This window comes from Falco rusticolus, chromosome 1, assembly GCF_015220075.1.
Source record: "Falco rusticolus isolate bFalRus1 chromosome 1, bFalRus1.pri, whole genome shotgun sequence".
Classification (NCBI taxonomy): Eukaryota; Metazoa; Chordata; class Aves; order Falconiformes; family Falconidae; genus Falco; species Falco rusticolus.
Genome location: NC_051187.1, coordinates 34,550,530 through 34,560,443, shown reverse-complemented (window position 1 = coordinate 34,560,443; position 9,914 = coordinate 34,550,530). Strand labels below are relative to the sequence as shown.

Below are 9,914 nucleotides of genomic sequence, written 5' to 3'. Positions count from 1 at the left end.
GGGCGGGGGGGCGGTCGCTGTGTGTCCCCCCCGCCCCCGCCCGCCGCTCCCGTCCCGGCCCTTTCTGGGCCGCCTCCAACTTCCCGGCCGGGGCGCGGCGGCGGCGCAGGGCTGCGGGCGCTGGGCTCCGGCTCCGCTCCCGGCTCCGCTCCCGGCTCCGCTCCCGGCTCCGCTCCGCCCCGCCGCGGCCCCTCGGCGGCGGATGGCGGCGGGGGCTGCGCGGGGCCGGTGGGCGGCGGGGCCCCCCCGGCGCTCACAGCCGCGGCCCGGCCCGGCGCGGGGAGCGGGCGGGCGGCGCGGCCCGGCCCGGCGGTAGCGGAGCGCGGAGCCGGCGGTGAGTGCGGGGGGGGGGTTGGGGGGAGGGGGGCGGTTGTTCCTGTCCCCGTGCCCCCCCCCCTCCGTGTGTGTCCCCCCCCGTGTCCCTCCCCCGCGAGTTCCCCGCACAAGTCGGCATCTGCCTCGCAGGTGCTGCCCCGCTCCCCCCGCCCCGGCAGCCCGCCCGCCCGAGGCACGGCCCCCCGCGCAGGGGACACCCCCAGAAAGGGACACCCCACACACAGGGGAAGGGCCCCCCCGGGCATAGATACCCCCTCCCAGCAGAGACACCCCTCCAAGAAAGAGACGCCCCCCCCGCCCAGCCTCCACAGGAAGAGGCCCCCCAGGTATAGATCCCCCCCCTCCCAAAAGAGCCACCCCCCCTGCGGGAAGGGGACACCCCCGCCCCCCCGGCTGACACCACCCCAAGCACAGGAGACACCCCCCGCCCTTGGGTGGAGCACCCCACCGTGCCCCCCCCCAGCAGCAGGGACACCCCCAAGGGAAGGGACCCCCCCGGGGTGTGGGGCTGGGGGGCAGCAGTGGGGGGCACTGGGCTCCTCCCCAGCTCTTGTTTCCCCCCCCAGGGGCAGGAGGGGACCCCCATGTGCCAGCCCCCCCCCCCATCACTGACCACTGGGGCTCAGTGCCCCCCAGGGGCAGTCCCTCAGGGTTGGTAGCGGTGGGGAGGGTCCCTGTCCCCGGCATGGGCCACCCGTGGGGACACCGCATCTCGGGGTGTCACCTCCCACGGTGGTGACACCCAGGGTGGTGACACCCACCATGCCACCATGACTGGGCAGCTTGGGGGGGGGGGGGGGCCTCCCTGCTGCAGTCCCACAGCAGGGGCCTGGGAGGCGGGCATTGGTGACAAGTGACTCATTAATGAAGAGGTGGCAGAGGGGACACGGGGCGGGGGGGACACGGGGGGACATGGAGTGCCAGTGCCGCAGGTCCTGGCAGGGGACAGGCAGGTTTCGGCAGGGGGGAACAGGACCCTTCTGCCCAGGGGTAAGGGATGGGGGAAACTGAGGCACGGAGGGGTCACCGGAGGGGGGACTGACACTGGGCAGCAAACTGCTTTGTCAGGGGGAGCTGTGGGGGGGCTGTGGGCTGCTGCCCACCCACCCACGTCTGCCTGTAATGCCCCTCATTGCCCCCTCAACAGGCCCCCACCATGGCTGACCCAAGCCACATCCAGTCGGCCGCCTCCAAGAGCATCCGTCCCTTCCGCTCCAGTGAGGAGTACCTGGAGGCCATGAAGGAGGACCTGGCCGAGTGGTTTAACACCCTCTACGACCTGGACATCCAGGTGGACACCTTCCTGGAGAGCCTGGAGACGGGCTGCCACCTCTGCCGACACGCCAACAACGTCAACCGCATTGCCCTGGACTTCCAGCAGCGGCACCCCGAGGTGGCCGCCCACATGCGTGTCCCTCAGAACGAGGTTGTCTTCCAAGCCAAGAATGTGGTGCCTGGCTCCTTCATCGCCCGGGATAACGTCTCTAACTTCATCCAGTGGTGCCGGCAGGACCTTGGCATCCAGGACGTCCTCATGTTTGAGACCAATGACTTGGTGCTGAAGAAGAACGAGAAGAACTTTGTCCTCTGCTTGTTGGAGGTGGCCAGGAGGGGCTCCAAGTTCGGCATGCTGGCCCCCATGCTGATCCAGATGGAGGAGGAGATCGAGGAGGAGATGAGGGACCAAATGGCCTATGGCGTGCTGGGCACGCACCAGGAGAGCCGGGACCCCCAGGTGCCCACCTACCCCAGCAGGGCCCGGCCTATTGCCCTCTGTGACCTGAAGAACCTGGATGAGCTGGTGAGACGCGCTCCCCCGGGAGCCCCATGCTTGGGCGAGGGCCTCACCGGCCACCCAACCCGCTGCTCTATGGCCCCCCAAGGAGGTCCTCTCTGTCTGCCCAATGGCTGCTTTATGGCCCACGGGAGGTCCTCTCTGTCCACCCACCCAGGCTCTCGGTGGCCCGTGGGAGGTCCTCAGCTAGCCCTGCCGGACCTGTGCCCCGTGGAGGTGGCTGTGGCCATAAGCACAGTGGGAAGACGGGTGTCACCTCCCCTCCCCCCCCCCCAACCCCACCCCCCCACCCCGCTCCAACACTTCCTCCCCGCAGTGGTCCCCACCCCAGGAACCTGCTCCTGCCCAGTCCTGGTCCTCCTCCCAGTACCTTGGCACTGGTGTCCCCAAGGATGGGCAGATGGACATGAGGACACCCTGGCTGCTCACAGCCACAATTCGGGGTGCTGAGATGGTGGGGGGCGGGTAGTGTCCCCCGACAAGCCGGGGTGCAGGGCCTGCCCCCCCAGGGCCGGGAGGCTCAGGAGGGATTAAAGCTGGGCTGGGTGCAGGATCCGTCCCGCGCGCGAGGCAGCGGATTAATACAGGGATGGGGGGGACACGGGGGGGTCTGCCCTCCCCTGACTCCCTAAGCTCAAAGCCATTTTTTAATTGAAACCCCGATTCCTCATTAAGTCCCGCAGCCACCATACTCAGGGCAGGGGAGGGAGCATCCTGCACCCTCCCCCGCCCCTGCATCGCTGCAAAGCCCCCCCGCCCCCCCCCCCCCCCCCCCCCCGTTGCCCCCCAGACCCCCATGGCTGGGCGCTGCCAGCCCCGGCTGCATTTTTCTGGGCTGCGTAATTCCTTGCCATCGGCTTTTATGGGCAGTGCTGGAGCCGGGGAGGAGCCTGACGGTGCAGGATCTGGCCCGACTGGTCCCCAAGTCCCCCCTGCACCGGATGGCAGCGGGGTCAAGACCCCCCCTCACTGCGGCCCTCAGCTTCCCCCTGGCTGGGGCTGACCTGGCCACCCAGCTGCTGCCCCGGATGCGAACCAGAGTGGCCGGATCCTGCCCTGGCTGGACCCCTGCGATGGACAGAAAGGCAGAACTGGGGAGAAAAAAAAAAAAAAAAAAAAAAGAGGAATCTAAGGAAAACCCAAAATTTAGGGGTGAGGGAGGCAGCGCTGCGTCCCACCCCGGGCCAGGGCAGGATGCGGCCGCGTCCCCACGTCCCCCCGTGGCTCCCTGCCTAATCCCTGACGTCAGCCCGGCCAGGCCGCGGGCAGGGCAGCCGCCCCAGATAGAGCGGGCAGCTGGCGGGCAGGCAGCGGGGCACAGTGCTGCCCGGCAGCCCCTCAGCTGGGGGGTCCCCTGGCCGGCCCCCCCAGATCCTCCCTTGGGCTTTTCATTGGTGCCAAATGTTAAATGTTGTGAGGGGGGGGGGGGGGGTAAACCCTTTCCTGCTGGTGGATGTGGGGTGCTGGAGGCGCCTGCCCCACAGCGGGGTGCTTGATGGGGGGGATCCCCCCTGGGTCTGGGATTAGCAGGGCTGGAGGGGGGGTGTCCTCCTCCTTCCCAGTTTTGGGGTGGCTCTGAGTTGCCCACACCTGGGGGTCCCACAGCGGGTGGGCTCCAGAGAGCGAGCGAGGCTGGCGGGAGATGAGTTGTGCCTGTTCTCAGCCTGCTCGGGGGTGGCCGGCCGTGGGAAGCCCCCCAGGCCCCTCTCCCACAGTGGGTGAGTGCTGGGGGTGCTCCCCACCGCCCGGGGCTCCCCAGGAACCCACCCAGCTGCTTCCCGGCAGGTACAGGCAGCGTGCTGCCCACGGCCTGCCCCCTCAAGCAAGCACAGGCAGGAGGGGAGCTGCCAGACTCGGGGGGCACAGCATCCCCACCGCAGGGGTCCAGGCAAGAGGCCAGGACCAAGCCAGCTCCTCTCTCTGTGGGCTCTATACAGCCCCTCTGCCTGCACCTAGCTATAGGGGCTGGCCCTACAGCTGGGGGTCCACGCCCCACTGACCCTCCCCTCTCTGCCACAGGTGCGGGAGATCCTGGGATGCTGCTCCTGCCCCTCCCAGTTCCCCATGGTCAAGGTCTCCGAGGGTAAATACAAAGTGGGCGACTCCAGCACACTCATCTTCGTCCGAGTAAGAGCCACCCCATCTCTCACCGCATCATCCCCCCCTACATCGGGACCCCCCCCCTCCTTCCCCCCCTCCTCCGCACAGTGGGGGCCCATCCACCCTGTGGTGGGGGGTGGGCCCTGAGCTGAATTTACTCCCCACAAGCTGCCCCACGCCGGGGACCTGGGGGGCCATTCACAGCCAGCACACGTAGCCCCCACCCAGGAGTGGGGTGGCTTTTTGGCCACGTCCTGGGGGACAAGCAGGGTGACGGGGCACTGGGCTGTCCACAGGTGCTGAGAAGCCATGTGATGGTGCGTGTTGGTGGCGGCTGGGACACACTGGAACATTACCTGGACAAGCATGACCCGTGCCGCTGCTCCTCCCTCAGTGAGTGCCTCTGGGGAACCCCACCCACCCCTCCCAGCCCACCAACGCACACTCCCTGCTGGTGCCACCCCATCTCACCACATTTCACCACTCCCAGCTTTTTCAGCTGTGGAGCTCCTTTCCCTGGGGCTGTGCTGCTCTGGGTGCTGATCCGGCTGAAAGGGGAGTGAGGAAAGGCAGGGTTCCGGCCAATTAATTGACAAGGCGATGAATCCACAGCTTGGGAAACCCTGTCGGGAAAAGCTGGGTGCCAGTGCTGCATGAAGGTGGGGTGGGTGGCAAGGGACTCCCCCCAAACCACCTGGTATCTCCATTTCCAGCTCACCGCCTACCCCAGCCCCGTGCCCCGGGCTTCTCCCCACAAAAAAACGTCACCGGCAGCTTCTCCCCTGTGTCCCGCGCCGCCAGCCCCAGCACCCCCCGCCGCCCCCGTGCAGCTGGCCCCCCCTCAGGCGGGGGGGACAGCAGTCATGCCAGGATGGAGCGGGTCAGCTACCAGCCGAAGGGTGTTGGGGACACAGGCATCCCGAAGCAACCATCCAGCAGCAAGCAGGAGGGATTGCCCCCACGGGGTGGGCTGGCTCCCCTGCCCGGCCGTTCAAGGAGCCCTGCTGAGCCACGGGCAGCCAGCACGCTCAGGTAAGGCACCCATGGGTGCTGCGTGGGAGGGGCGGGGGGACAACAGCCTACTGTGACCCTGTGCCAGTGGAAGGATGCCCAGCCCAGCTGGGAAACCCCGCCACCTCCCAGGCCCCAGCCCAGCTGGGAAACCCCCACCACCTCCCAGGCCCCAGCCCCATAGACAGGGCCCAGTCCCACAGCAAGGCCGGAGCTCAGTCCCTCCCCAGCCCCATAGACAGGGCCCAGTCCCACAGCAAGGCCGGAGCTCAGTCCCTCGGACAGGGCCCAGTCCCACAGCAAGGCCCCACCTCAGCCCCACAGCCAGGGCCCAGCCTCATGGCAAGGCCTCAGCCCCACGGCAAGGCCCAACTCCACAGCAGGCCTCAGCCCCAGGCCCGTGGGGCAAACATCCTCCTGCCCCGGTGCTGGAGCCAGCCCTGGTAGAGCCCCAGCACATCGCTGCCCCACGCCACCCCTGCTCTGGGGGTCGCAGCCGTGGGGTCCCCACAGCCCCCCCCGCCCCCCACCAGGCTCCCGGCCTCTTCCCGCCGCCCCAACGCGCAGGCGCAGTGCGCGCAGCGTCTGGAGGGGCGGGGTCTGTCGTAGCCACGCCCCCGGCGGTGATTGGCAGGCCTGGCGGGCTGCCCCCTGGCGGCGCTGGGAGGGCGGGAAGGGGCGGGGGCGTGTGCAATGGGGGCAATGGGGGAACAGGGGGTTCAATGGAGATGTGCAAGGGGGGGGCAGTGGGGGAGTAGGGGGTTCTGTGGGGGTGTGCAATGGGGGAATAGGGGGTTCCGTGGGGGTGTGCAATGAGGGGGCAATGGGCGATGAAGGGAGCAATGGGCAGGCAATGGTGGAATAGGGAGTTCAACTGGGGGGTAGTGCGGGGGATGATGGGGAGAGCAGGGTCTTCAATGGGGTGTGCAATGGGGGCAGTGAGGGGAATAGGGGGTTCAGTGGGGGAGTGCAGTGGGGGGGCAATGGGTGGAATAGGGGGTTCAACGAGGGAGTGATGGGCAGAATAGGATGTTCAGTGGGCAGGTAATGGGGGAATAGGGGGTTCAATAGAGGTGTGCAATGGAGGTGGGCAACGGGGGATGCAAGGGGGGGCAATGGGGGGTGCAGTGGGGTGCACAGCCCCCCAGCCCCCCTGACCCTCCTCTCCATGCCTCCCCAGGCACCGTGACCCCGCTCCCACCCGCTCCCGCCGCTGCTCGGGCGACAGTGACTCCTCGGCCTCCTCTGCACAGAGCGGCCCCCCAGGCCTGCGGGACGGGGGTCCCCCCCGCCGCCGAGAGCCCAGCCGGGGGGTCCCGGCCGGCCACCCAGCTCCAGAGGAGCGCGGCCGCTCGTGGGTGTCCAACGGGCCCGGCCGTGCCGCGCCACGTGCCCGCAGCCATGGCCGCCCTGGCCCCCAGCCCCTGCTGCTCATCAGCCGGCGGCAGGACGGGCAGCACTCCTGGGCACGGGCAGAGACCCCCCCCCGGGCCAGCAGCCCTGCCTGCAGCCGGACCCCCTCCCGCCCGGCTGCCCGCAGCCCCGCGCCCACCCCGCGCCGCTCCTCCCTGGAGGAAGGTGCCGGGGGGCGGCGGGGCGGGGGTCCCGGGGAGCCCCCCCATGGCGGCGGGGCCGGGGAGGCCTTGCAGCGGGAGCTGGAGGAGCTGGTGCGGCGGCTGCGGGCCCCGCTGTGGCTGGAGCCCGGCCAGGAGCAGCAGCTCTTCCGCCGGCTGGAGGAGGAATTCCTGGCCAACACGCGGCTGATGGAGGAGCTGGGGGACGGGGAGACCCCCCCCGCGCCCCCACAGCCGCCCCCCGGCACGGCCGCCGACTCGGCCTACTGCTCCTCCAGCTCCTCCTCGTCCTCCCTCAATGTCTTCGGCAAGCACGGGCCGCCCGCCGAGGACGGCCGCCGGAGCGGCAACGGCGTTGGCCCCCTGCCGCCGGTGGCCCCCGAAATGGCGGGTGCGGGACGCCGGCCGACCCTCTCCAGCTCCTCCGACGAGAGCAGCTGCTTCCCGGCCTCCTGGGACACCCGGGAGACCCGGGGGGGCCCCGAGTCTGACACCGACTGGGCGCCGGGGGAGGATGAGCTGACAGAGACAGAGGAGCCCCCCGCCATGGTGGACGCCCCCCCACAGGTTCCCGAGCCGTCGCCCACGCCGTCCCTGCGCCCCTGGGCCAAGCCCCGGCTGGACACGCAGCCCCACAAGAAGCCCTCCAGGATCCCCACCCCACGGGGCTATGGGGTGGCCCCCCCGCAGCCCCCCCCTGGCAGCCCCAAGCCCTGGGGGGCTCTGCAAAGTGTCCTCTCCTCCTTCCTGGAGCCCGCCTGGGCCCCGCGGGAGCGCGAGGGGCTGGACGAGGATGCCTGGCCGTGAGGTGCCCAGCTCGGTGGCCACAGGCGGCAGGCAGGATGGGGAGAAGCCCCCAGCACCCTCCTGGGGTGCAGAGCTGCTGCTGGCGATGGCACCTGCACAGAGGCCCCGGCGCAGCGATGGCCACTGACCCTTCCCACGGTGGCTGGTGGCCAGGTGGCATGGGGTCCTGCATGGAGCCCCGGGCCAGGCACAAAGGGACGTGCCCCAGCCCCATGGGGAGCAGCTCCACAGGAGGTGGCCGTGGTGTGGCCACGGTGGTGGTGGCCAGAGCGGAGAGCTGCGTCCTGGGTGCCTGGGAACAGGGCTGGAGAGCAGCCAGCTCTTTCTGATCTTTGTCTCTTCTTTTTGCCTCTCCTCATTCTTCTCCTCTCCTTGGTTTCCTCCTCTTTTCTCCTCTTCTTGGCTGCCTTCTCTTCTTGGCCACCTTTTCCTCTTCTTGGCCTTCTTGGCTTTGTCTTCATCTTCTCAGCCACCTTCTCTTCTTGGCCTTCTTGTCCTTCTCTTCTTTTCTTGGCCACTTTCTCTAGTCATCTCCTTACCTTCTCTTCTTTTTCTTCTCTTCCTCCTCTCTCCACAACTGAGATGACTCGGGGACATGCAGCTTGATGTCACAACCTGTATTTCAGGGCAGGGGGGGGTCACTCTTTTCTCTCCAGCAGCCGGCAGCCCCTGGCCAGCAGCACCACTGTCCGTAGCTTGTGTTGATGTCCCTAACGTGGGACAGGGCTGTGTGCGAGTCCCCTGCACAGGCCACTGTGGCCCCCACCCCACCAGTCCCGCATGTCCCCCCAAGCCAGTAAAGACCAACAGAGCTGAACCCACTGTGTCCAGTCATCTGTCCTGGGGGTGTAAGACCCCCTGGGGTGGGGGGTGCTGGAGCTGCCAAGGGGGAGCCAGGGGTGAGGAGCTGGGGGGATGCAGGACACCCTGAGCCCAAGGAAGGTGGGCTCTGGGAGAGGTTGGGTCCCAGGATAGTTGGGAGCAGTGGAGGGAAAAGCTGGAGTGAGGGTAAACCCCAATGTTCTGCACCCCACTGCAGTCTTGGGGACTCCTCAGCTGCATCTGGGACCCCTCCAGGTCCCCAAAGCCCTTGGGGCTGCCTGGAGCCAAAGTGCCCTGTGGGAGAGGGCTGCTCACCCTGGGGTGACACAGCCGTGCTCTGCCCCTGCCCAAGGTGGCCACGGGTGTGGGTCACCATGGGGTCTCAACCTGCTGGTGCTGGCCATCCTGCTGTGGCTTTGGGGTCTCTAAAGAGAGATGTCCCCTGCAGTCCCCAGCTGCCTGCACTTGTCCCTGACCCCAGGAGGGGCTCAGGAGCTGGGAGGGGGCTCTACACCCCTCACCCCCCCAGCACAGGGCACCACACACCAGTACAGGCACCTCACCAGCCCCAGAGAGGCCCTCTCTATGAGGGCAGGGCACTGCTAAGAGGAAGCTCACAGCATCCTGCTTCCCTAGAGAGCAATAGGCCATGGCCTGAGCTTGGGGTACCCCCCCCATTCCCCCCAACAGCAGCTCCATGGGCAGATGTCACCTTTATTCAACGTTTGCTTAAAACAAGCGAACATACAATATATTTATATTTCATATATTAGATATTTCCTGCACCAAATGCTTCTAGATAGGGGTGACCCATGGCTTTATTTCAGGGGGAGGGAGGGAAAGGAGTAGTGTCACCAGCGGGGACGGTGAAACATCCTCTCCTGCACCCATGGGTGACAGCAGAGAGCAGAGGGAGCCGGGGGGCTGGGGAGGGGGCCAGCATGAGTTGATGCTCAGAGCCCTCCCAGCCCCAATGCAGGGGCTGGATGGGACTGGAAAAGCCCTTTTTTTTACTGCACTTGACAGTACAGCCTCAAACTTGAGAGTCTTGAGCCCTTCTGGGACCTCTGGAAACAGCTCCCATGGGGAGGAGACCCTCTCCAAAGGGCTGGGGGCTCACCCACGGCTCTCCTGAACCTGAAACTGGGGAGAGGCAGGAACTGCCACAGGGGAAGGAGGAAGCCAGAGCTGTTTCCTACCTGCTCCTGGGTGCACCAAGCCCTGCAAGCCCAGGGCTCCAGGGCGATCCACAGCAAAAGCCACCCACCCCCATGGCACTTCAGGCCCCAACTGACACCAAGGAGACTCAGAGTGAGCCCCAGGGTGCTATTCCCAGGGCTGAGGAGTGCAGAACCCTTCACCAGACACCACCATGGGCAGACACGAGACCCAGCACCAGCAGGGAGGTGGATTGTTGCAGGGTAGGGGGCACACAGGGGGAGGGAGGCAACTCCCCACATATGGTGGCT

The 9,914-nt window shown here is 67.6% G+C and overlaps 1 protein-coding gene across 1 annotated transcript; it reads left to right on the top strand.

Annotated features, from left to right (window-relative positions):
* Positions 1 to 284: 284 nt before the first annotated feature.
* GAS2L1 (growth arrest specific 2 like 1) lies at positions 285 to 8,440 on the top strand. The gene is made up of 6 exons (XM_037383980.1): positions 285 to 334; positions 1,484 to 2,137; positions 4,151 to 4,258; positions 4,528 to 4,624; positions 4,945 to 5,263; positions 6,423 to 8,440. Exons 2-6 carry the CDS (start codon positions 1,493 to 1,495, stop codon positions 7,621 to 7,623), a joined length of 2,370 nt encoding a protein of 789 aa, XP_037239877.1. The 5' UTR covers positions 285 to 334; positions 1,484 to 1,492; the 3' UTR covers positions 7,624 to 8,440.
* Positions 8,441 to 9,914: the final 1,474 nt, after the last annotated feature.